The following is a 27,763-nucleotide window of genomic DNA, read 5'->3' on the forward strand; positions in this document are numbered from 1 at the left end:
GCCCATCGGTCAATCAAGGCTCCTGTCCCATCCTCTCGTCAATCTATTAGCCAATAATTCAACTAGACACTGGAACTTTCACTTTGAATACATGAAATGCTATTTTTGCCCTGCAAAAAATATGTGGAGTATCTGAGGGATTGGAACACTATTATTTCAGTTTTGTCAGAAGAGGAGGTGCAGAAAAAGTAGCTGCACTCAGACCCTGGTGCCTGATGGGACCCAAAGGCCCCTCTACCTACATGGGATGGGGTGCTTCAAATAGTTTAACAATAGGAAACAAGAAAAAAGTTTGCTCACCCCTCCAAGTTAACAATACAGGCTTCGTTTCTGCCAGGTGCAAGGAACGTCGTTGTAGTCAATATGCAAGACTCCAGTGGATAGACACAATATACTTCCAAACAGGGTAAAAGAATTCCGTCATTCCAGTAAAAAAATCTTCAAAAAAGTTATAACTTTATTAGAAAAAGAGTTATAAATACATGGTGGACTAGATACACCTTTAAAAAAATAAAGCATTTCAGATATATTTTCTTTTCTCAAGGTCTAAATGTGCGATACCAAATAAATACAGAATTAATAAACATATAACATCACTAGTTACACCCTCCAAGAAAACACTTGTTTGACCTATTAAACATGCTTACAATAGCATTGCATAGAACAATACTGAATGCAGTTTACATATATGCTTTCAAACCCCAATACAACCCAATACAAAATCTGAAACATGACCCCATCCCATGTAGGTAGAGGGGCCTTTGGGTCCCATCAGTCACCAGGGTCTGAGTGCACCTCCTCTTCCGACAAAACTGAAATAATAGTGTTCCAATCCCTCAGATACTTCACATATTTCATTTTGCAGTGCAAAAATAGCATTTCATGTATTTAGAGTGAAAGTTCCAGTGTCTAGTTGAGTTATTGGGTAGTAGATTGGCTAGAGTATGGGAGTCATGATTGACCGATGGGCCAGATATTGAGCTTGCAGATTGGCTGGGTGGCCGTGTGCACTGCCTAGCATTCCGGACAGTACCACCGGAGAGACACAAGGATAATGAGGTCACACAGCAATGTATCTACATTACACTGCCAAATTTAGGGGTATAGGGCCTGCAGAAATCCACTGCAAAAAAACATTTTGATGATTTTTATAACAAATCCACTGCATAAGAATGTATCTTAATGCATTACTATCAATTGAAATTTAATAAAAAGCAATTCAAAAGTCAAAAATATACCAAACACGAAAAAATACTGTTTTTTAGTCACATCATGTATCAAAATTATTATTATAATTTTGCGATCAAAAAGTACTATCAAAACAAAAATTGTACTGCTAAAAATTACAGATTACGGAGCAAAAAGATGAACCCTTATAGATCCCTGTATATGGAAAAATTTAAAAGTTAAAGGGGTCAGAAAAGGACAATTTATGCATACCAATTTTGTTATAAAAAATTGTAAGTAGTACAATAATAGAAAAACTATATACATTGGGTATCAATTTATTTGCATTGACCTACAGAATAAATATACTGTATCATTTTTATAATAAAGTGCACTTTGTAGAAACTAAACCCCCCAAAAGTTGCAAAATGGCTGTTCATTTTTTGGCTTTGAGGTACATATTATGGTAAAATGAAAAGTGTCAATACAAAGAACAATTGGTCACAAACCCTCATATGAGTCAGTAGGTGGAAAAATAAAAGAGTTATGGATTTTTTTCCCAGTTTTCTGTTTAGTTAGGGATTTTCAATAATACAAAATGAACCCAGAAAAAAAACCAATTTGAACAAGTACATAAGCCCAAAAAGAAGCAATAAGACATTCCAAACACATGGGAACAAGGGGGAGACAAGTAAGAATTATTGATTTTAACCCCCTAAGACTCAGCCCATTTTGGCCATAAGGACCATGCCAATTTTCATTTTTGCACTTTAGTTTTTTTCTTCCTCCCCTTCTAACTTCTAAAAATTATAACGCTTTAAATTTTGGACCTACAGACCCATATAAGGACATGTTTTTTGAGTCACCAATTGTACTTTGTAATGACATCACTTGTTATATAACATAATGTGCGATGAAACAAAAAATTAAAACTTATTTGTGGGTTAAAATAAGAAAAAAAATTAAGAAAATGCCATTTTGTAACTTTTGGGGGCTTTGCACTTTTTGGTAAATATTATACATTGGGACTTATTTACTAAGAGTGTCGGGTTTTTACTAGTAGACTTGCAGGATACCTCTTTATTCACTAATGGGGAAAGTCGGGAAAATTTTCTGACCAGCTTTTTCTAGGTGGAAATTTCCAGCCATTTATCCATAGGATTTTCTGTGATTTCAATAGTAAATAGGTCGGGTTGTGAAACCACACCCTTTTTGTGCCAACCACGCCCCCTTTGCAACAGATCATGCCCCTTTTCAGCTTTTCACAGTGTAATGTCGGGTTTGACGGATTTTCCTGGCGCACACTGGTGCAGACATGTCGCAGACACTCTGCGCCAAAATAACCAGACAAAAACTGGTCAGTTTTAACTTAGTAAATGAGGGCCATTTTCTTTATTTTGTAGGTCCATATGGTTACAAGGATACCCAATTTATATAGGTTTTACTTCTTAAAAAAATTACAACTACATGAACCAAAATTAATATGTTTAAAATTGTCATCTTCTGACCCCTATTTTTTTCCCCTGTATACGGGGCTATATGAGGGCAAATTTTTTTGCGCAGTGGGCTGTAGTTTTTATCGTTACCATTTTTGCTTTGATGGGACTTTTTGATCACTTTTTATACATTTTTTTATGGTATATGAAGTGACCAAAAATGCACAATATTGGACTTTTTTTTTACGTGTACGTCATTGACCGTGCGGTTTAACTAACCTTATATTTTGATAGTTTGGACATTTCTACATGTGGCGGTACCACATATGTTCATGTTTATTTTTGATTACAAATATTTTATTTTTTTATTTATTTAAAAAATGGGAAATGGGGGGTGATTCAAACTTATTAGGGGAGGAGCTTATTCACATTTATTAACTTTTTTTTTTGTCCCCATAGGGGGCTATACCATGAAATCATTCGATTGCATACACTGTTCAGTGCTGAGCTTTGGCTCAGCAATAATCAGTGTTATTGGTGCTCTGCTGCGCCAGCCTGCCATAGCTGGCTGGAGCATCAGACCACCGATTGAACGGCGAGGAGGCAAGTGAGGGCCCTCCCCCCATCCAAGATCTTTTTTTTAACATTACAGATATTGCAATCCACTTATTTTGCGGCATCTAAAATGTTAATGATGGGCATCAGCATGATTGTCGATGTCCGGCAGTAACCCTGCTATCAGCAGCTCATTAGCACACTTCAAAACCTGGTAACGGGACCAGGGCATATGGGTACACACTTGCGTCCTGGTACCTGTATGCCCTGGTCCCGTTACCAGGTTTTGAAGTGTGTTAACGAACTGCTGATAGCAGGGTTACTGCCGTACATCGACAATCATGCGTCCTTAAGGGGGTACTCCGCCCCCCTTGATATCTTATCCCCTATCCAAAGGATAAAATATAAGATGTCTGATCGCGAGGGGCCCGCAGCTGGGGACCCCCGGGATCTTGGCAGCAGCACCCCGCCGTCATTACTGCACAGAGCAATCTCCCTCTGTGCGTAATGACGGGCGATACAGGGGCTGTAGTGACGGCCGCCACGCCCCCTCCCATAGACTTGTATTAAGGGGGCGGGCCGTGACATCACGAGGGGCGAAGCCGTGACGTCACGATGCTCCGGCCCCTGTATTGCCCGTCATTATGCACAGAGCTCTGTGCAGTAATGACAGCAGGGTGCTGCAGCCGAGATCCCAGGGGTCCCCAGCGGCGGAACTCACGCAATCAGACATCTTATCCCCTATCTTTTGGATAGGGGATAAGATGTCTGGGGGGAAAACCCCTTTAATAGGTTAAAAGGTGAGGAGAAAAAAAACAAAAACGCAAAAATGAAAATTTGCTGTGTCCTTAAGGGGTTAAAAGCAGTACAATAATAACCTGTAACCATGGGTATCATTTTAATTGTATTGACCCACAGAATAAAAAGGACGTGTTTGTTTTGTTTTACAGTAAAATGTACAGCTTGAAAAAGAAATAGCCCAACAATTGCTAAATTGCGTTTTTGTTTTCAATTTCCCCACAAAATAATATTTGTTTGGTTATGCCGTACATTTCATGGTAAAATGAGTCATGTGATTACAAAAAACAAGTTTCATATGGGTCTGTGTATGGGAACAAAAAAATTCAAAAAATGAAGCTGGTTGTGTCCCTAAGGGGTTAAACGGAAACAAAACCAAAACACACTATACAGCACTTGTTACATTTCACACCTTGTTAATAAAGTTTGTTCTTGTACTTTATCCTATTAAATGTGTCCTAGATACTTTGGCACAAATTCTCAGGATAGTATCCCCGGGACCCTGTCCTGTCAGATGCCGCTCAGTAGAGCAAGTGAGCACATACTGCAACAACACAGGAACAGCTCATGGTTGGCCATATCCGGCTTGATCATACCACCATTTTACGTGGGGGGATTCACTTTTATATCTGTGGCTTTGGCTATTGGAGACATGCACGTATACCCAGAATACTGTCCAGTATAATTTATTATAGTGTCATCTTCTTTCTGATCCAGTTTCAGTTTTGAATAGACTTGTCGCTTCCAGGAATGTTACGCCGTGACGTCACGCCCCCCCTCCCCGTGCAGTGACAGCACCGCGCAATCACGTGTTCCCACTGTCCTTGGCCGGCGTGCGTTCTGATCAACATGGCAGCTCTACTGGCTGGTGCCCGGCTTGTTCTGCGTCAAGGAGCCCGTCTGCTTCCCGTCTACACCCGACGACCCAGCTCCGTGCCAGTCAGGTCTCTGCCCTTCTCTATACTTGTGTTCCTACCTGTATTTGTTCTGTGAGGTGTATGAGGAGCCAGCTGAGTGTGAACTGTGCCTGACAAGCATGGGTGGTGTGCACTGTATCTGGTATAAGATGGACATTGAACAAGGTCATTGTGGTCATGGACTAATGTCCAGCTCTTATGCCTAGGTTCTGGGTTCAAGTATTGTACCCAGCTGTGTTGCCTGGGTGTGGGGTTCATGGGCCGACTCTGGTGCCTTGGTGTGGGGTTCATGGGCCGACTCTGGTGCCTTGGTGTGGGGTTCATGGGCCGACTCTGGTGCCTTGGTGCGGGGTTCACGGGCCCCCCTCTGGTGCCTTGGTGCGGGCTTCACGGGCCCCCTCTGGTGCCTTGGTGCGGGCTTCACGGGCCCCACTCTGGTGCCTTGGTGCGGGCTTCACGGGCCCCACTCTGGTGCCTTGGTGCGGGCTTCACGGGCCCCACTCTGGTGCCTTGGTGCGGGCTTCACGGGCCCCACTCTGGTGCCTTGGTGCGGGCTTCACGGGCCCCACTCTGGTGCCTTGGTACGGGCCCCACTCTGGTGCCTGGGTGCGGGCTTCACGGGCCCCACTCTGGTGCCTGGGTGCGGGCTTCACGGGCCCCACTCTGGTGTCTGGGTGCGGGCTTCACGGGCCCCACTCTGATCCCTGGGTGCGGGCTTCACGGGCCCCACTCTGGTGCCTGGGTGCGGGCTTCACGGGCCCCACTCTGGTGCCTGGTGTTCACGGGGCTTCACGGGCCCCACTCTGGTGCCTGGGTGCGGGCTTCACGGGCCCCACTCTGGTGCCTGGGTGCGGGCTTCACGGGCCCCACTCTGGTGCCTGGGTGCGGGCTTCACGGGCCCCACTCTGGTGCCTGGGTGCGGGCTTCACGGGCCCCACTCTGGTGCCTGGGTGCGGGCTTCACGGGCCCCACTCTGGTGCCTGGGTGCGGGCTTCACGGGCCCCACTCTGGTGCCTGGGTGCGGGCTTCACGGGCCCCACTCTGGTGCCTGGGTGCGGGCTTCACGGGCCCCACTCTGGTGCCTGGGTGCGGGCTTCACGGGCCCCACTCTGGTGCCTGGGTGCGGGCTTCACGGGCCCCACTCTGGTGCCTGGGTGCGGGCTTCACGGGCCCCACTCTGGTGCCTGGGTGCGGGCTTCACGGGCCCCACTCTGGTGCCTGGGTGCGGGCTTCACGGGCCCCACTCTGGTGCCTGGGTGCGGGCTTCACGGGCCCCACTCTGGTGCCTGGGTGCGGGCTTCACGGGCCCCACTCTGGTGCCTGGGTGCGGGCTTCACGGGCCCCACTCTGGTGCCTGGGTGCGGGCTTCACGGGCCCCACTCTGGTGCCTGGGTGCGGGCTTCACGGGCCCCACTCTGGTGCCTGGGTGCGGGCTTCACGGGCCCATACTCTGGTGCCTGGGTGCGGGCTTCACGGGCCCATACTCTGGTGCCTGGGTGCGGGCTTCACGGGCCCATACTCTGGTGCCTGGGTGCGGGGTTCACGGGCCCATACTCTGGTGCCTGGGTGCGGGGTTCACGGGCCCATACTCTGGTGCCTGGCTGCGGGGTTCATGCCCAGCTCCTGAATCTGGTGCCGGTGTGCTGGACCCATGGTTAGCTGTGGTACATTGGTTCCAGTGACATGGTGCAGGCATCAGGCCTGGCATTCATTGGTTCCAGTAGGATAGGTTCATGTTTTACTCTTGTACAGATTTTGTACCTGTTGCAATGTGTGGTTCGTGTTTGGGTGTGAAAATTGTTCTTGGCTCTGGTGCCTGGGTGCAGGGTTCATGCCCGACTCTGGTGCCTGGGTGCAGGGTTCATGCCAGACTCTTCTACAGGTTGCTCTGAATCTGGTGCCAAGGTTCTGGGTTCATGGTTAGCTGTGGTACACTGTTTCTGGTGGCAGGGTGCTGGCATCAGGCCTGACATTCATTGCTTCTAGTAGGATAGGTTCATGCCTTACTCTTGTGCACATTATGTACATGGTGCCATGCTGTGTGGGCTTTGCACCCATATGTGTTGCTACTCTGAAGACGTCATGTCTGGTTTTGGTGCAGTATTCTATACCCTAGACACCAATGGAAACCATCCACCATCAGTCACATGTACTTTTCTTGCTTCCTTTGCATATTATAGTGGCAGAGGGCACTATGCTGCATGAGCTGTGCAGACGGGCACTTTGTGCCGCTACTGTATGGGGCACAGCATTACATGGCACAGCTCTGACCTTGATGTCACTGATGCTCGCCATTGCTGAATGGTCAACGTCTTTCATTCTGCTAGAAAAAGCTTTAGGATGACAATATTTCCCTACCCAGGTGCCTCCAGCTGTTGCAAATCTACAACTCCCAGCATGTCCGGACAATGCTTTGCTTAATATTTGCTCTTTATGAGCAGCATAGAGCTCTGTGACCTTTAAAGGTCACTGTGCATCCTGACCCTGAGCTGTGATTGGGTGTGGGGGGGGCTCTTTGTTTTGTGTTACCAGGAGGAGTTGTAATTTTGTTACATAGGGGGAGACTCCTCAAAACTTGTCAAGAGGAAAAGTTGCTGAGTTGCCCATAGCAACCAATCAGATCGATCCTTTCATTTTTGAAAAGGCCTCTGAGGAATAAAAGAAGCGATCTGATTGGTTGCTTTGGGCAACTCGGCAACTTTTCCTCTGGACGGGTTTTGATAAATCTCCCCCATCGTTGCTTGAACACTAATGTAGTAATCTTATGGCTGCAGCAGATCTGATCTTATGGAACTTCATGAAGGATAAAGAACATTTCCCATAAACCACTATCAGGTGCCTTCTTAGTTATATTGAATTTTGGGGAGGTTGGGTGACGGTCAGCATGGATCATACCACTGCAGCAATGATGCACGCACGGGCAGCCAAGCAACAATATATAGTCAGGTTGGCTCCTTGAGTTTCCTGACTACCTCTTGTCTCTAGAACAGTGTTTTCCAAACAGTGTGTCTCCAGCTGTTTCAAAACTACAACTCCCAGCTTGCCCAGACAGCCTTTGGCTGTCCGGGCCTGCTGGGAGTTGTAGTTTTGCAACAGCTGGAGACGCACTGTTTAGAAAACACTACTCTAAAACCTTTCCCATCCTCTCTGCAGGGGTTGTCAAGCTGGTTTGCTAACCCTAAACAGCAAGAGTTTTGTTACAATGTAGCATTGAACCCATGGAGGTCTGGATATGGAGTCACACTCAAAATCAAAGTGGAAAACCACACTACAGGCTGATCCAACTTTGATGTAATGTCCTTAAAACAAGTCAAAATGAGGCTCAGTAGTGTGTGTGGCCTCCACGTGCCCGTATGACCTCCCTACAATGCCTGGGCATGCTCCTGATGAGGTGGCGGATGGTCTCCTGAGGGATGTCCTCCCAGACCTGAACTAAAGCATCCGCCAACTCCTGGACAGTCTGTGGTGCAACGTGGCATTGGTGGACGGAGCAAGACATGATGTCCCAGATGTGCTCAATTGGATTCGGGTCTGGGGAACGGGCGAGCCAGTCCATAGCATCAATGCCTTCCTCTTGCAGGAACTGCTGACACACTCCAGCCACATGAGGTCTAGCATTGTCTTGCATTAGGAGGAACCCAGTGCCAACCGCACCAGCATATGGTCTCACAAGGGATCTGAGGATCTCAGTACCTAATGGCAGTCAGGCTACCTCTGGCAAGCATATGGAGGGCTGTGCGGCCCCCAAAGAAATTCCACCCCACACCATTACTGACCCACCACCAAACCGGTCATGCTGGAGGATGTTGCAGGCAGCAGAATGTTCTCCACAGCGTCTCCAGACTCTGTCACGTCTGTCACATGTGCTCAGTGTTTAACCTGCTTTCATCTGTGAAGAGCACAGGGCACCAGTGGTTAATTTGCCAATCTTGGTGTTCTCCGGCAAATGCTAAACGTCCTGCACAGTGTTGGGCTGTAAGCACAACCCCCACCGGTGGGTGTCGGGCCCTCATGCTACTCTCATGGAGTCTGTTTCGGACCGTTTGAGTGGACACATGCACATTTGTGGCCTGCTGGAGGTCATTTTGCAGGGCTCTGGCAGTGCTCCTCCTGCTCTTCCTTGCACAAAGGCGGAGGTATCGGTTCTGCTGCTGGGTTGTTGCCCTCCTATGGCCTCCTCCATGTCTCCTGATGTACTGGACTGTTTCCGGGTAGCGCCTCGAACCTCTGGACACTAGGCTGACAGACACAGCAAACCTTCTTGCCACAGCTCGCATTGATGTGCCATCCTGGATGAGCTGCACTACCTGAGCCATTTGTATGGATTGTAGACACGGTCTCATGCTACCACTAGTGAAAGCTCCGCCAGCATTCAAAAGTGAAAAAAACATCAGCCAGGAAGCATAGGAACTGAGATGTGGTCTGTGGTCACTGTTAGGGCTCTGCTCCCGGCAGTTCCGTGGTTCGCATTGCGGGATGCGCCCACACGCGAACCCCGGACTGCCGCTTACCTTCCGCCACGTCCTCTTCTGTCCCCGCCGGACCTTCTCCTCACGTTGCAGGGCGCTCTCGCTTGCGAGCCCCGCTCTGTTCTTCTCCTCCTGCCCTTTTCTGCCGGCACGTGCTTCCCTGCCTCCTAGGGCGCGCGTGTGCCGGCTTTTTTAAATTTAAGTGGCCAGTACACCAATAATTGGTGTTTGTCACAAACCAACCCTATTTAGTTCTGACAATTCCTCCTGTTGTCCCAGATGTGCTCAATCGGATTCAGGTCTGGGGAACAGGCGGGCCAGTCCATAGCATCAATGCCGTCCTCTTGCAGGAACTGCTGACATACTGCAGCCACATGAGGTCTAGCATTGTCTTGCATTAGGAGGAACCCAGGGCCAAGCGCACTAGTATATGGTCTCACAAGGGGTCTGAGGATCTCATCTCGGTACCTAATGGCAGTCAGGCTACCTCTGGCAAGCACATGGAGGGCTGTGTGGGCCCCCAAAATAAATGCCACCCCACACCATTACTGACCCACCTGCAAACCAGTCATGCAGGAGGATTTTGCAGGCAGCAGAACATTCTCCACGGCATCTCTAGTCTGTCATGTCTGTCACATGTGCTCAGCGTGAACCTGCTTTCTAGGAATGTCCCGAGACCGTTAGTAGTATCGGTATCATGGCCGATACCAGGTATCTGCATGGTACCGGGGACTCGTCTAATGTTCCCGATACCAAATCTGATACTTGGTGTAGTGCTTCCATTCTCATCACTGCCGCTGCCTCATTCTGCCGTCCACATTATGGCATCTTATGGAGGAGCATGTGACATACATGTCACTCCACTGCGCCCAGCGTAACGCTACAGAGGAAGCAAAGTGACTTGTATGTCACATGCTCCTCCTTAAGACACCATAATGTGGACGGCAGAACGGGACAGCGGAAGTGATGAGAACGGGGCTACGGAGCGGCTACACCGGACAGTGAGCAACTACAAAGGGGGGCTGCTGTCTACAGGTGGGGATCCTGCTGGCTACAAGGGGGGCCCTGCTGTCTAATGTCTGCAACTATTTATACTACAAGGGGATACTACCTACTGTTAAAGACAATCTTACAGCAGAGTCACCTGCACTAACTTGAATTTATAGGTAGATAGTGCAGGTGACCCGGTTTCTATCGCTGCTCAACATGTGAACATCAGCGCAATCACTCCGGAGACATCGGTCTCGCTGCCAATGCAAATTCCCTGTTCTGCCCAATGGAGAAGAGATAAATCTTTACTCATACGACAGCAGCCGCCTCCATTGTACACAACAAGGACCCACATATTATATGGTAAGCAGCGCCAGAAACCGGCTCACCCTGGTGTCAGATTCCCTTTAAAAGAAAAGTACTCGTACTTGGTATCATCGAGTACTAGAATTAAAATATCGGTACTAGTACTCAGTCACGTCGGGCCCTCATAACACCCTCATGGAGTCTATTTCTGACCGTTTGGGTGGACACATGTACATTTGTGGCCTGCTGGAGGTCATTTTGCAGGGCTCTGGCAGTGCTCCTCCTGCTTCTCCTTGCACAAAGGCAGAGGTAGCGGTCCTGCTGCTGGGTTGTTGCCCTCCTACAGCCTCCTCCACGTCGCCTGGTAGCACCTCCATGTTCTGGACACTACGCTGACAGACACAGCAAACCTTTTTGCCACAGCTCGCATTGATGTGCCTTTCTGGATGAGCTACACTACCTGAGCCACTTGTGTGGGTTGTAGACACGGTCTCATGCTACCTCTAGTGAAAGCACCGCCAGCATTCAAAAGTGAACAAAACATCAGCCAGGAAGCATAGGAACTGAGAAGTGGTCTGTGGTCACCACCTGCAGAACCACTCCTTTATTGGGGGTGTCTTGCTAATTGCCTATAATTTCCACCTGTTGTCTGTTCCATTTGCACAACAGCATGTGAAATTGATTGTCAATCAGTGTTGTTTCCTCAGTGGACAGTGTGATCTCACAGAAGTGTCATTGACTTGGAGTTACATTGTGTTGTTTAAGTGTTCCCTTTATTTCTTTGAGCAGTGTTGTTTAACAACTTGACAAGAAGGGATGACTTCTATTTACTAGGATTATTACGAGAGACTCTGGCACTAAACATCTTATCCCCTATCAAAAGGATAGGGGATAAGATGTTATATTGTGGGAATCCCGACGCTGGGAACCCCCCCGCGATCTCTCCTGCAGCACCCCTGTTTTTCAGCTGCACAGAGCCACGCACCCTCCCATAGACTTGCATCAAAGGGGTGGGGTGTCACGAGGGGCGGAGCTGTGACGTCACAATACTCCGTCCCCTGAACTGCCATCCATCAGCCACTGAGAAACGGGGGTGCTGCAGAAGAGATCGCGGGGGCCCCCAGTGGCAGGATCCCCTCGATCTCACATCTTATCCCCTATCCTTTTGATAGGGGATAAAATGTTTAGCGCTAGAGAACTCCTTTAAAACTCATTCGATCACTTTTCTACATTGTCACCTTCCTTTGCGGTGTAAATCACATGACACTCTAAGACGCGACCAATTACTACTCCTCCTGCCTTTACTCTTTCCAGCGACAATAGTAAAATCCTGAACATGTTTTCTAAACTGTGGTTGTTAAAGGGTTACTCCAACATTTAAAAACATTTCCCCTACCCACAGGGGGTTTGACCTCTACACCCGATTCTCCCCGATGCAGTACACACTCCATGCATTCTCTATGGAGTTTTGTAGATACATAAGCATTCTATTCAAGGCCCCCTTCTGGAGATCACAGGGGACCAGAGGTCAGACCCCTGTGATCAGACACTTATTCCCTATCCAGTACGTAGGGGATGCATTTTATTTTAAAGGGGTACTCCTGTGAAAAACATTTATTTTTTAAATCAACTGGTGCCAGCAAGTTAAACAGATTTGTAAATTACTTATGTTTAAAAATCTTAATCCTTCTAGTACTTATCAGCTGCTGTATGTTCCAGTGGAAGTTCTTTTCTTTTTGAATTTATTTTCTGTTTGACCACAGTGCTCTCTGCTGACACCTCTGTCCATGTCAGGAACTGTCCAGAGCAGGAGCAAATCCCCATAGAAAACCTCTCTTGCTCTGGACAGTTCCTGACATGGACAGAGGTGTCAGCAGAGAGCACTGTGGTCAGGCAGAAAGGAAATTCAAAAAGAAAAGAACTTCCTGTGAAGCATACAGCATCTCATAAGTACTGGAAGGATTAGGATTTTTTGATAGAAGTAATTTACAAATCTGTTTAACTTTCTGGCACTAGTTGATTTAAAAAAAAAAAAAAAATTACGTTTTCCACTGGAGTACCCCCGTTAATGTCAGAGTGCTCCTTTAAATTACTGAATATTCTTGCCATTGAAAATCTACTTCTTTTTAAAGGGGTTGTACTAGAAACTCATGGCTGCTTTAATCCAGAAACGGCACCACAGTTGTCTATGGCAGTGTTTCCCAACCAGGGTGCCTCCAGCTGTTGCAAAACTACAACTCCCAGCATACCCGGACAGCCTTTGGCTGTCCAGGTATGCTGGGAGTTGTAGTTTTGCAATAGTTGGAGGGACATTGGGCAACACTATTAATGACCTGGAAGACAACATAATTTTTATAGATTTTTTTTTCTTTAGGAGGATTCGAAAAATTGTGGAAGCATAAACTCATAATCGTTGTTTTTCAATCCTATTTCAGATGCCTGAGCAGCTCCTCCAGATTTTTTACAGTAGTTGCACAAGAGAAGGGAAGCACAGAATCCGATTTTGCTCCGGTAGCCCGGGTAAGGCCATGGCAGGAAGGTTGGTCTATACATCTGATGGGTTCCAGGCTGAAGAAAAGTGGACGTGTCGGCAAAGTAAATCTGCTTAGAACATTTGAAGAAATTTGCAAAGCAGGTAAAAAAAAAAAAAAAAAAAAAAAAGTTTAACAGATGTGTGCACCATGGCAAATCAGGTTTTGTTTAATCCCTTAAGGACCCATCCCATGTTGGCCTTAAAGGAGTACTCCGGTGCACAATTTTTTTCATGTTATCCTGTCCGGGATGCAAAATAAAAGAAAACGCACTTTCTCTTACCTGCCAACGAGCCCCCGGAGCTCCGGTACAGGTGTTGGGTCCCCGGGCTGTATTCTTCTTACTTCCTGTTAGCCCGGCACGTCACACGGAGCTTCAGCCTATCACTGGCCGAGGCGGGGGCTCGTTGGCAGGTAAGATAAAGTGTGTTTTCTTTTATTTTGCAGCCCGGACGGGATAACATGAAAAAAGTGTGCACTGGAGTACTCCTTTAAGGACACAGACAGTTTTATTTTTGCATTTTCGTTTTTTCCTCCTCGCCTTCTAAAATCCATAACTTTGATTTCCATTCAGAGACCCATATGAGGGCTTGTTTTTTGCGTGACTAGTTGTTCTTTGTAATGACATCACTTATTTTACCCTAAAATGTATGGTAAACCCCAAAAAGGTTTTTTTTTTTTGTGTAAGGAAATTTAAACATAAATCACAATTTTGCTAATTTGGGGGTGGGGGGGTAGTTTTCACCCTGTACACTTTACTTTGTGGCACCAGTTTATTAAAAAAAAAAAAAAAAGTTTTCCACCTGAGTACCCCTTTTAAGGTTTTTTCCTCATTACCTTCTAATGCTTGCTTTTATGCACACGGCGGTACCACATAGGTTTATGTTTATTTTTGTTTACATACATTTTTTTTTAAATGGGGAAAATGGGGGGGTTCAAACTTTTTAGTTTCACATGTATTTATTTTTAGTCCCCACAGGAGACTATTATTTGCAATCATCTGATTGCACACACTGAGCAATGTTACTCCATAGAACAGCATTAATCAGTGTTATCGGTGCTCCATTTCTCCAGCCTGCCATGGCTGACTGGAGCAGCGAAGGGACAGCGAGGAGGCAGGTAAGGGCACTCCCACCGTGCCCTCAGATGATCAGGAACCAGCCTGCTATGATGCGTGCTTAGCTTCCTGCATCCTTAAGTGATTAAAGGAGTACCCCAGTGATTTAAAACATTTCCCTTATCTATAGGATAGGGTATGTGTGTCATCCCATTAGGGGTCCAACTGCTGAGACCCCCTGCCATAGAACTGGGTCACGTCTCTCCCCATACATGGACTGGCATATCAGCACGTGCTCTAGGCAACATCCATGGGAGCGCCGGAGATGCAAGAGTACAGTGCCTACAGCCTGCAGATAGAGAATGGGATTTGAAGTACTGGAGTACCCCTTTAAAATTTTCTTTGTACGTCTCTTGTGCAGACTAATGTGCACCAGCTTGATTTAGCTGCTGCCCTGCAGTTATAGCCTACAGACGGACCCTGTGGGTAGTGTGATCGTGTTAGGGAACACTCTATATGCTATTGGTTAGGGATTGCTATTGCAATAATTGGAGTGGGGCCATTAAGCCTGATCTTTGGTCTGTGTTATCTCTCCTGGTTGTCACTTGTACTTTTTTGTAAAGTATTTTGCAAGATCCACTTTCCCATTAAATTCTTTAAAGCACATCTGTCACCTAAATTTTAGGAAGCTGTTTCTTGCCCTGTTGGTGAGTGCCGTGATATTTTCTTCTTGCTGAAGGATATAATAGTGATACTTGGCACAACTCCTTAAAGTGCAGCTGTCACATAAACTGACCCCTGTAATGCAGGCTTATAAGTGCGTCATCCTCACAGTGTTATGTTCTAACATACGTTGATTTTATATTGTGGTGACCCAAAATAAGGAAAAAAAAAGGACTTTATATATCTGTTACCAGTGTCCTGAAAGCAGAGCTGCGCCAAACCGACACATCTCTCCCAGACGTCAATGGCCTTCGATTTACACACAGGGCTACTCCTGGCAGAAACCCTTTATGTGAAGTCTGCATGTGGGCCTGAAACAGCAGCATTGGTGCACGTGCAGGCTGCGCACAGAGGACTGCTGCCAGCTAAATAGCCCTGTGTGTTAATCAAAGGCCGGTGATGTCTGGGAGAGATGTGTTTCTGATCAGTGCAGCTCCTGACCCACTGACCCCGTCTTCAGGACACTGGTAATGGACTTACAAAGTCCTTTTTTTTGCTAATTTTCAGCCGCCACAATAATAAAATAACCATATGTTAGGGCAGAAGGAGAATGTACTTATGGGGCTCCTTTACAGAGGTCAGTTTAGGTGACAGATGCACTTTAAGAAGTTTTGTTCTGTATCACTTAGGCCCCTTTCTCACTACAGGTATCAACCTGTAAAAAACCTCCGTTATTATTCCTGGCAAAAAGTCCTGAAAGCGGCCATCAAAAAAATTCCATTCACGTCGGTGCGATTTTTTTATTTTTTTTTGAACATCCTTTTTTGCATCAGACATGTCCGTTTTTACTAATGTCAGTTATTTTTGCCGGCACAAAAGACGGTGCATGCACTAATTTTTGGTCTGGCCCAAAAAAAAATTTTTTAAAAACCGGACGTTAAAATTTAACATTGAAGTCCATGGGAACCAGATGTTGAGGAAAAACCAGGTTTTTTAACATCCGTTCTTTGTACTGAGCATGCTCAGTATAGCTGAGGTTAAAAACCTGATAAAAAACAAAAAACGGATGTAACTGGTAATAACGGATGAACATCAGGTTTCTTAAGAAAGAACTCATTAAAATAACGGATGATGGTCGTCAGTTATCATCTGTTATTGCATCAGTTTTTTTTTATTTTTCATCCGTTATTGTAAAATGTGTGAAAGGGACCTTACATATGCTTCAGTAAGAAGGAAAAAAAAAGTAAGAGTACCACGGCACTCGCCAAAAGAGCAAGTAACAAGTTAGTAAAAAGTTAGCAAAGGCAGTGGCTGTTGTTCTTGTTCTTCTGCAATGCCAAGGCCTCGACAACAAAAGGGAACATATGAAATGACCATTGCCTTTACATGGATATGAACTGAGGACATTCAACAAATACTCCACGTGTGAACTAAACCCAATAACACTGGCTTTACACCAGTGTTTCCCAACCAGGGTGCCTCCAGGTGTTGCAAAACTAAAACTCCCAGCATGCCCGGACAGCCAACGGCTGTCCGGGCATGCTGGGAGTTGTAGTTTTGCAATAGCTGGAGGCACCCTTGTTGGGAAACACTGCTTTAGACCAAAAGTGTAATTCTGGGGATCCAATCGGCTGTCTGTGAGGGTCTGTGATGTGACTCTCACCTGGAAATTACCTTGAGGTAAAGCCTATCACCCCTGTAGTTGGGGTACTCTGGGAGGCTTGCAAGCTGTCCGGTAGGGAGTATGCAGAGAGAGAAGGATAAAAGACTGCCCCCACTAGGTGCTATCTCCAGAGGAAGAAATAAAAAGTGAGGAGAATCCTCTTAATCCAATAAAAACTTTATTTTATTTTTTGTTTATTTAATAAACGACTACATCAAAGCAAGACGTGTTTCGGGTGTTGTACCACCCTTCCTCAGTTGCAGATGTGTCATCTGCAACTGAGGAAGGGTGGTACAACTCCCGAAACGCGTCTTGCTTTGATGTAGTCTGTTCTCTATTTTTTTGTTTATTTAATAAACAAGTTTTTATTGGATTAAGAGGATTCTCCTCACTTGTTATTTCTTCCTCTGGAGATGGCACCTAGTGGGGGCAGTCTTTTATCCTTCTCTCTCTGCATGCTTTAGACTAAAACATTCCCCCCCCCCCCCCCCCCCCTGTGATACTTTGCACCACTCACAAATAATCCCCAGGGTGGGTGAGGAACCATAATTAATATTGACACAACCCAGGGACTAAACCCTGGGCACAAGATCCCTTTTGGGAAACCCCCCTACTACTAAAAATTTACTTGTATTATATTTGTGTTAAAATAGGAAATGACTGATTAAAAATAAAGCAAAACAATTCCAGATGTGAAAATATATTTTGGGATAAACCCACTTAAGAACTGTCACTGGGGGGTCTGCAGTACCCCTAAACTGGACTTTTGTATGTGCCAATTAAAAACCATGATTTGCTGTCCTCTACTAGTTTCAGTGCATCAACACCGTCCTCAGGAGGAATGAACTGGACACAAAAGTCCAGTTTAGGGGTACAGTTCATGAGTGGGTTAATCCTAAAATATATTTTAACATCTGGAATTTTATTGCTGTATTTTTAATCATTAGTCATTTCCTATTTTAATACAAATATAATAAAGTAATTTTTTTTGTAGTATGGGGATTTCCCAAAAGGGAATTGGTTCCCCGAGCTTAGGCCCTGAGTTTTTGTATTTATACTGTGATACATTGTACACTAGAAGGACGGCAGATGTGCTTTTGAAGAATGCAGAATACCTAGCCTTGATACAATTGCAGCAGATTCTGATTAGTTCTCTATGAGCTTTTTGCCACTGAATGTTATTGAATTGTTCACTTTCGCTGGCGGCAAACAGAATGTTTGAAATGGAACCATTTTATTTTTTTAGGTCAACCCAACAGCAACCAGGCCTGGTTCTTTTTGCGTGCCTGTGGTTCATTTATGCCGGAGGTGCCCCTGGTGGAACGGACAGAGGTGGCAAACAATATCTGGAATAAGCTGAAAGAATTGGGTATGGATTGTTTTTATTTATTTTATTTATTTTTTTTTTTTACTCTTACTGCTTTGCTGTTTTGTCCTTGTGTAACTGTAGGGAGCAGCTTTCACCTAGTTTTAAGGGGTGGTCTCACCACTTGCAATGTATTTTATAGTGATAAGCTGAATCGGCACCGGAATAGTGTATCCTGAGCTGTTGTCTTCATGAGACCGCCTTCTTTTAATGATGAAGCACAAATCACATTACCGATGAGGTTGCCCTTGTTTCCATAAGAATACTACTCTAAAGTGTGGAGGACATGTTAATAGGGTATTTCAGCCATTAACACTTATTCCCTATCCACAGGACAGGTGAAAATTGTCTGATCTCATGGTTTGACTGGGATCCAGAATGTCTCAAGCCTCCCATGGAAATGGAGCAGCAGTCCATGTGTTGCCTCTGGGAGCTGATGGGGATAGTGCAGTCCTCTGCTATCTTTGGCAGCTCTATAAGACAATGAGTAGAGTAGCCTAACCACCACTTAATTCCAACAGGAGATTAAGGACCCTGTTCTGGAGATTGTGGTGGGTCGCAGACATTGGATCCCCAGCATTCAGGCACTTATTCTCTATCCTGTAGATATGTATAAATGGCTGGAATCTGGATGCAAATAAAACCACACAGTGCCCCCTCCCAAAGCCACCACACTACCTGGATATGTTCCCTGCCTAATATGCATGGCTACTGCAGCCTTATTCTGCCATCAGTAGGATAATACTAAAGGGGCACTCTGACATACGGTAAATAAAATAAAAAAATACTGCAATATAGTAGCATTGCTTTTCTGTTAGGGGGTCTCAGTTCTGTATTTTCTGGTTGAAAAGATTGTCTGCACTTCAATGCCCAGAATGCATTGCTTTCCCTTAGCTCTTCATCACAGTCCTCCCACCCTGCCTGCTTCCCTCCCACAGCACTCCTACCAGTTCCCCACCCTAAGCTGTTGCAGAACATCTTGCAGACTACCGCACAGTGAGGTTGCAGCACCTACTATTCATTCTGTCTCCTTTTCCGCATGTGACATTGTGCAGCACAAGGCAGCTGGCTGTAAACACTTCTCATTCTTCCCTAAATATCCCAACACAGATGCATATTTATTTGTGTGTATGACCAAAAATGATGATGATTGCGAAGTGGCTGGTCAGAGGTGATGACATCACTTGGGGGGCGGGACTTGTGCTCAGAGACCAGATCCAGCTACGCCTTTTGAGACAACAGAGGATGATGGGTTGTCCCTGGAGACAACACCACACTGACAATGAGAGGACTACCTGTGAGGTGAATGGCACTGTACAATTAGTGATAACACTGTATTAGTAACTTATGTATTTTGGGTTGAAGTATTTTCAGAAACCAGAATCCCCCTTTAAGACATTATTAATTTTTATTTTTTTTTTTGTCTTCTTAGGTGTGGAGTTGAATGTTACCCATTACAACACACTGCTGGGCGTCTACATACAAAATGAACATGTTTTTTCTCCGACTGAATTCCTTGCCAACATGGAAGCGGCTAATGTGGAGCCTGATCAGGTGTTTTTTTTTTTTTTTTTAACATTAGAATGAGGGATTTTATTTTATATTTTTTTCGTTTTTTTTTGACAGTATAGAGGTTCCCAGAATGTTTCAATCAACTAGAAAAGACACTTTATAACATAAAATTATGTAGTGACACATAAGATAAATCTGTCCCGCCATCTCTGTTGCCCATGGCAACCAATAGCATGCCAGCTTCCTGCTTTTAAAGTTATTCAATTTTTTGTTTGCAGATTTTCATCACAAAACAGTGAGAATAAGTTTAAGTTCAGTGAGGGAGTTTAAAGGGGTACTCCGGCCCTGAGACATCTTATCCCCTATCCAAAGAATAGGGGATAAGATGTCTCACTGCTGGGGACCCCCGCAATCTTGTATTCACCACCCACCTGTTTGAGCTGCACGCCGCGGTGCCAGCTCACAAACAGCCGGGTGGCGACCACGGGGCTGGAGTATCGTGATGTCACGGCTCCGCCCCCTCCCATAGACTTGCATAGCGGGGGCGGGGGTGATGTCACATGGGAGCGGAGTCCTGACGTCATGATACTCTGAACTGTTTCTGCCTTGAAATTCCTTAGTGTGAATGATTCCTTAAAAAAGGCCTCTTAAAATTTTTTTATAATAATAATCCAAAACTGGAATCTGGTTGCTATGTGCAACTGCTCCACTGTTGCTTTGTACAAGGTTTTCTACATCTTCCAAATTTCTATTACACATTTCTCTCTGGTGAGATACCATACACCGTATAGAGATAAAGATGTAGGTAGCGGGATCTTTAAAAAAAAATGTATTTGCATTATGCAAAAATCTCTCCCAGTTAAACCATTGTAATCATTTCTTCTTGTTTTCCAGGGCACTTATCAGGGGCTTATAGCAGCTTATTGCAGTGAAGGGGACATTGATGGTGCAAGGTGCGTAGTATTTGTGTCATTACACAATTTAGGCAAGGGCTACGATAAGCTTTGTTTTCACAGGGTCACCTGGTGATCTATGGCTGCATAACCGGTGTCATCGATGTGTAGCCCTATCCTTATGCTTGAACTTTCTTCTATAGTTAGATTCTACTTACATATTTAGGGTAGGATCATGCTTAGTGCATATGCAGTATATCTCACCGTCAATAGCGGGAGCTCCCTGCTGCGCCCATGTGCCCTACATGTCTGCTTGTAGCAGCAATCCACTTCTACGAGCAGACACAAAGGGATCTGAGAGCAGTAAACCATGAGCATCTGCAGTGTTCTTACAGACACCGTGGCTGTTTCCCCCTTAGGTATGCCGAGAGTGGCCAGGATATCTAAGAGTAAACAGCGCATGTGTGCAGAGTTTACTACAGACTCACAGGTCTCTGTGTGTGTCTGCTCTTAGTTACTTCTACAAGCAAACATGCAGGACACACTGGCGCAGCAGGGAGCTCTCTGTCAGTCATTGGCGATTCCGCAGCGTGAAATATGCTGCGGATGCACTACATATGATCTTACTTTTAAAGAGATTGGCTGGGCAGAGCATTTTAATACATATTTGGTCAGGGCGGGGGTAATAAAAATTTTTTTTTTAAAAACACGCACCTTCTTTTGGTGCAATACTGTTTCCTATCTAATGTATTAAGGGAACTGTGTAAAATGGCAACCAAAAACAGGCCGTACTGGAGGAGGGCTGTTCTCGGCAAAATATTATTTAGTCAGCCACCAATTGTACAAGTTCTCCAACTTAAAAAGACGAGAGGGCTGTAATTTTCATCATAGGTATACCTCAACTATGAGAGGCATAATGTGAAAAATAAATCCATAAAATCACATTGTCTGATTTTTAAAGAATGTATTTGCAAATTATAGTGGAAAATAAGTATTTGGTCAATAAGAAAAGTTTATATCAATACTTTGTTATATACCCTTTGTTGGCAATGACAGAGGTCAAACGTTTTCTGTCTTCACAAGGTTTTCACACACTGTTGTTGGTATTTTGGCCCATTCCTCCATGCAGATCTCCTCTAGAGCAGTAATGTTTTAGTGCTGGCACTGGGCAACACAGACTTTCAACTTCCTCCAAAGGTTTTCTATGGGATTGAGATCTGGAGATCTGGAGACTGGCTAGGCCACTCCAGGACCTTGAAATGCTTCTTACGAAGCCACTCCTTTGTTGCCCGGGCGGTGTGTTTGGGATCATTGTCATGCTAAAAGACCCAGCCACATTTCATCTTCAATGCCCTTGCTGATGGAAGGAGGTTTTCACTCAAAATCTCACGATACATGGCCCTATTCATTCTTTTCTTTACACAAATCAGTCGTCCTGTCCCTTTGCTGAAAAACAGCCCCAAAGCATGATGCTTCCAGGCCCGTCTCTACAGGACAGGCAAACTAAGCAATTGCTTGGGGCCCCGAGCAGAGTCGGTGCTTGTCCTGCCGGGCCGTCCTCCTGCTCCTATCCCGATTCAGCATCTTGCCCTGTCGACCGGCGTAGTGAAGAAAACGGTGTCTTGAAAAGTTCTGTGTCCTGAACAGCTGATGAAACAGTTTTCTTCACTACACCGGCTGGGCCAGCAGTGTGAGAGCCTGGAGCGGGACGGGAGGCAGAGACTAAAGCCCCTCCTGTCCTGTAGCATGGTTGAGCGGGAGCTGTCAGCTGTCCTGCTCCACCATTCTCTCACCTTTCCCACACGCTGCTCCGTTCTTGCATTGTGAGCCGCGGGGACGCAATCCACGGCAGGCCGGCACAATGACGTCACACCATCGCACTGGCGCCTGGCGATTATGTCCCCTCGGCGCACACTGCAAGAACAGAGCAGTGTGTGAGAAAGGTGAGAGCTGCTCGGGCACTATGGTACAGGGGATTATACGTGAGGGGCACAGGACATGGGGTATTATATATGAGGGGCACATAACAGAGGGGCATTATATGTGAGGGGCACATGACAGGCCCCCCCTGTCATGTGCCCATATAATGCCCCCCTGACATGTGCACCTCACATTTAATGCTCCCCTGACATGTGCCCCTCATGTATAATGCCCCCTGACATGTACCCCTCACTTATAAAAACCGGTGTCCTGTGCCCCTCATGTATAATGCCCCCTGAGGGGCATAGGACAGGGGGCATTATATGTGAGGGGCATAGGACAGGGGGCATTATATGTGAGGGGCATAGGACAGGGGCATTATATGTGAGGGGCAGAGGACATAGGGCATTTATATGTGGGGGGCAGAGGACAGGGGGTATTTATATGTGGGGGGCACAGGACAGGGGGTATTTATATATGAGGGGCACAGCACAGGGCATTATAAGTGAGGGGCACATGACAGGGGGCATTATATGTGGGGGGCACAGGACAGGGGGTATTATATATGATGGGCACATAAGGGGGCATTATATGTGAGGGGCACATGACAGGGCCCCGCCCCCCCTGTCATGTGCCCCTCACTTATAATGCCCCCCTGACATGTGCCCCTCACTTATAATATGCCCCTTACATATAATTCCCCTCTGACATGTGCCCCTCACTTATAATAACCCCTCTCCTGTGCCCCTCACATATAATGCCCCCTGTGGGGGGGGGGGCTCCATGTCTATTTTGATTGCGGCCCCCAAATTCCTTCAAACGGCCCTGGATGCTTCGACCCCATGCTTCAAAGTAGGTATGGTGTTCTTTGGATGCAACTCAGCATTCTTTCTCCTCAAAAACACGATGAGTTGAGTTTTTACCAAAAAGTTAATCTGACCATATGACATTCTCCCAGTCCTCTTCTGGATCATCCAAATGCTCTCTAGCAAACTTCAGATCCAACAAAAAACATTTTTTTTTTAAATATATCACTCAGTACCTAATCCTGACCATGTACATCTAATTTTTATGTGTCTAGCACCTTTATTTTTATTTTTTTATTACACTTTTAATTTAGCTCACTAGTCTGAATTCCTCTTAAAGGGAGGGGGTGTGGCCTCACTGTCCAGGTCTCCGCCCCCTCCCTCAGTATGCTGTCTGCTCACATCTCCCCTAGCATTAGCAAAACTACAACTCCCAGCTTGTCCTCACTGACAGTAGCGGGACACAAGCTGACAGGGGGAGGATTTTACCTCCAGCTCTGAGCCCTGCGCTCACAGCTGTCAATCAAGGAAGTGTGTCCATGACATAGGTGATGATGCATGGACACAGCAGGACTAGTATGTATCCAAGCAGGCAGGGGGGGGGGGGGGCAGTTGTTTGACTGGCTTTTTCAGTATGAAATACTGAACATTTTCTAATGAAAGCAATTGCAAAATCCATTGGTTATACATGCTTTACAGCATATCAAAAGTTTTTGTATCTGACAGTGACCATTTAAGCAGGGGGACACATCTGTGTTACTGGTGGTAGCCTTTGTTACTTTGGTCCCAGCTCTCTGCAGGTCATTCACTACCTCCCCCCGTGTGGTTCTGGGATTTTTGCTCACCGTTCTTGTGAGATCTTTTGCTCACTGTTCTTGCATGGAGCCCCAGATGAAAGGAGAATATCAGTGGTCTTGAATGTCTTCCATTTTCTAATAATTGCTCCCACAGTTGATTTCTTCACACCAAGCTGCTTGTCTACTGCAGATTCAGTCTTCCAAGCCTGATGCAGGTCTACAATTTTTATTTCTGGTGTCCTTCGACAGCTCTTTGGTCTTGGCCATAGTGGAATTTGGAGTGTGACTGTTTGAGGTTGTGGACAGGTGTTTTTTATACTGATAACAAGTTCAAACAGGAGCCATTAATACAGGTAACGAGTGGAGGACAGAGGAGACTCTTGAAGTTGTTACAGGTCTGTGAGAGCCAGAAATCTTGCTTGTTTGTATTTTCCAACGTAATTTGCTAATTCTTTAGAAATAAGACAATGTGATTTTATGGATTTTTTTTCTCTCATAGTTGAGGTATACCTATGATTGAAATTACAGGCCTCTCCTCTTTTTAAGTGGGTGAACTTGCACAATTGGAGGCTGACTAAATACTTTTTTGCCCCACTGTATTAGACATGACATATTCACAGGGTGTGCATTAAGTTATGTTAAGTTATGTTAGAGTACCTGTCATGATATTGTAAAATGTTATAATCCTCCCAGTTCAATGTCCCCATCATGATAAACCACCCTTTGTCTTTATTTTTTATTTTTCTACCTTGATATTGCTCTGTATTTTCTGCTCAGTCAGATTCACAGATTGGGAAGATGTGTTCCCCAGTGGGTGTGAAATCATCTGAAGCCATACAGGGGAGAACTTCCTCCCTCACTCTGCTACACACAACTCGGAGCAGTTCAGTGTGAGAAGACCTATGATTGGCTAAGGCAGCACCCCCCCCCGGCCCCTCAGCATTCCAGACTGCATTATCGGGTTTTGGACTTCTGCCAGGCCAGCAGAAGTCCAAAGTATGTGCGAGAGATGGGGGGGAAATGTGCTCTGGACAAGTAGGGAGACATCTAAGGGAAGATTTATTAAAACGTGTCCAGAGGAAAATGTATCCAGTTGCCCATAACAACTAATCAGATTGCTTCTTATATTTTTAACAAGGCCTCTGAAAAATGAAAGTGATCGGATTGGTTGCTATGGGCAACTGGACAACTTTCCCTCTGGACAGGTTGTGATAAATCCCCCCCCCCTTTAGTGGCAGCTTATTTTAACCCCTTAATGACCACGGACGTAAATGTATGTCCTGGTTTGGCGTTATTTTGCGCGGCAGGACGTACATTTATGTCCTGTGTATGACCGCGAGCATCGGAGCGGTGCTCGCGTCATACATGGCAGGTTCCGGCTACTATCAGCAGCCGGGGACCCACGATCGCGCGGATGTCCGCCATTAACCCCTCAGATGCCGTGATCAGTACAGATCACGGCATCTGCGGCAATGCGCAAGTTAACATGGATAATCGGGCCTCCCGCAGCGATCCGATCATCTGTAATGGAGGACGGAGGTCCCCTCACCTGCCTCCGTCTGTCTCCCGGCGTCTCCTGCTCTGGTCTGAGATCGAGCAGACCAGAGCAGGAGATGGCTGATAATACTGATCAGTGCTATGCATAGCACTGAACAGTATTAGCAATCAAATGATTGCTATAGATAGTCCCCTATGGGGACATGAAAAGTGTGTACCTTTTTTTTTGAAAAAAGTAAAAAAAAAAAAGTAAAGTCCCCTCCTACAATAAAAATTGAAATTGTCAGTTTTTCCCATTTTACCCCCAAAAAGCGTAATAAAAAAAAAAAATAAACATATTTGGTATCGCCGCATGCGTAAATGTCTGAACTATCAAAATATAATGTTAATGATCCCGTACGGTGAACGGCGTAAACGCCAAAAATAACAAAGTCCAAAAATTCTGCTTTTTTTTGTCCCATTTTATTTTAAAAAAAATTAATAAAAAATTATCAAAAAGTTTTATATAGGCAAATGTGGTATCGATAAAAAGTACAAATGATGGCTCAAAAAATTAGCCCTCATACCGCCCTATATACGGAAAAATGAAAATGTTATAGGTGGTCAAAATAAGGAGATTTTAGATTACTGATTTTGTACAAAGTTTTCGATTTTTTTCTTTTTCTTTTTTTAAGTGGTACAAAAATATAAGTATCTTGTCATGGGTATCATTTTAGTCATATTGACCCATAGAATAAAGAACACGTCATTTTTACCGCTAAGTGTACAGTGTAAAAACAAAACCCTCCAATGTGCAAATTGTGGTTTTCATTTAAATTCCCTCCCTAAAAAATTTTTTTTGGGGGGGGTTTGCTGTACATTTTATGGTAAAATCAGAGGTTTCATTACAAAGTACAATTGGTCACGCAAAAAACAAGCCCTTATATGGGTCTGTAGATGGAAATATAAAAGAGTTATGGATTTTAGGTGAGGAGGACAAAAGGAAAATGCTAAAATAAAATTGGCCTGGTCCTTAAGGTTAAAATGGGCTTGGTCCTTAAGGGGTTAAACACAAATAAAACATAGAAACCTTTTTTTTTTTTTTTAACCCCTTAACGACGCAGGATTTAAATGTACGTCCTGGTGAGATGGCACTTAACGCACCAGGACATACATATTCGTCCTATACATAACTGCGCGGCAGGTCCCGGCTGCTGATAGCTGCCAGGGACCCGCCGGTAATGGCCGACATCCGCGATCGTACGAATCTCCGCCATTTACCACTCAGATGCCGTGATCAATACAGATCACAGCATCTGCAGAAGTGTGGCACTTATTGTGGACTGAAGTCCCCTCACCTGCCTCTGTCCGTCTCCCGGCGTCTTCTGCTATGGTCTGAGATCGAGCAGACCAGAGCAGAAGATAGCCGAAAACACTGATCCGTGCTATGCCCTATGCATAGCACTGAACAGTATTAGCAATCAAATGATCACTATAAATAGTCCCCTATGGGGACTATTAAAGTGTAAAAATAAAAAAAAGTACACAATTTAAGTAAAAAATCCCCTCCCCCCCAAAAAAAAAATTTAAATTGTCAGTTTTTCCCCATTTTACCCCCAAAAAGTGTAAAAAAAAAAAAAAAAAAAATAATATTGATTAAAAAATGTGTTAAAAGTTTTTATATATGCATATGTGGTATAAAAAAATTACAGATCACAGTGCAAAAAATTAGCCCTCATACCGCCGCTTATACGGAAAATTGAAAAAGTTATAGGTCAGCAAAATAGAGGGATTTTAAACGCACTAATTTGGTTTAAAAGTTAGCCTTTTTTTTTTAAGCGGAATAATAATAATAATAATATGTAATCATGGGTATCATTTTAATCGTATTGACCCACAAAATAAAGAAAAAATGTCTATTTTACCGTAAAGTGCATAGCATGAGAACGAAATCTTCCAAAATTTGCAAAATTGCGGTTTTCTTATCAATTTACCCACACAAATAGTATTTTTTTGGTTGCGCCATACATTTTATGGTAAAATTTGTGATGTTATTACAAAGGACAACTGGTCGTGCAAAAAACAAGCCCCCATACTAGTCTGTGGATGAAAATATAAGTGTTATGATATTTAGAAGGCAAGGAGGAAAAAACGAAGATGTAAAAATAAAATTGGTTGAGTCCTTTAAAGGGGTACTCCGCCCCTAGACATGTTATCCCCTATCTAAAGGAGAGGGCATAAGATGTTAGATAGTCGCGGTCCCGCTGCTGGGGAGCCCCGGGATCCCCGCTGCGGCACTGCGCTATCATTACAGCACAGAGCGAGTTCGCTCTGCACGTAATGACTGGCAATACAGAGTCCGGAGCATCGTTACGTCACGGCCCGCTCCTTTCATTACAAGTCTATGGGAGGGGGCGTGGCGGTCGTCACGCCCCCTCCCA

At 45.2% G+C, this 27,763-nt stretch overlaps 1 protein-coding gene and 1 long non-coding RNA gene across 2 annotated transcripts in view; one reads left to right on the top strand and one right to left on the bottom strand.

The window, feature by feature from the left end:
- LOC130362947 (uncharacterized) overlaps positions 1–4,606 on the bottom strand; it is a 78,193-nt gene extending 73,587 nt beyond the window's left edge. The window contains exon 1 of the long non-coding RNA XR_008891644.1: positions 4,369–4,606. This is a non-coding gene — a long non-coding RNA (uncharacterized LOC130362947). The remainder of the gene's footprint in view (positions 1–4,368) is intronic.
- Positions 4,607–4,704: 98 nt separating this feature from the next.
- LRPPRC (leucine rich pentatricopeptide repeat containing) overlaps positions 4,705–27,763 on the top strand; it is a 203,060-nt gene continuing 180,001 nt past the window's right edge. Inside the window, exons 1-5 of the mRNA XM_056568127.1 lie at positions 4,705–4,900; positions 13,074–13,273; positions 17,799–17,921; positions 19,351–19,472; positions 20,325–20,383. Of these exons, the coding sequence (XP_056424102.1) occupies positions 4,806–4,900; positions 13,074–13,273; positions 17,799–17,921; positions 19,351–19,472; positions 20,325–20,383 (599 nt within the window). The 5' untranslated portion in view covers positions 4,705–4,805. The remainder of the gene's footprint in view (positions 4,901–13,073; positions 13,274–17,798; positions 17,922–19,350; positions 19,473–20,324; positions 20,384–27,763) is intronic.

This window comes from Hyla sarda, chromosome 3 (genome assembly GCF_029499605.1).
Source record: "Hyla sarda isolate aHylSar1 chromosome 3, aHylSar1.hap1, whole genome shotgun sequence".
NCBI lineage: Eukaryota > Metazoa > Chordata > Amphibia > Anura > Hylidae > Hyla > Hyla sarda.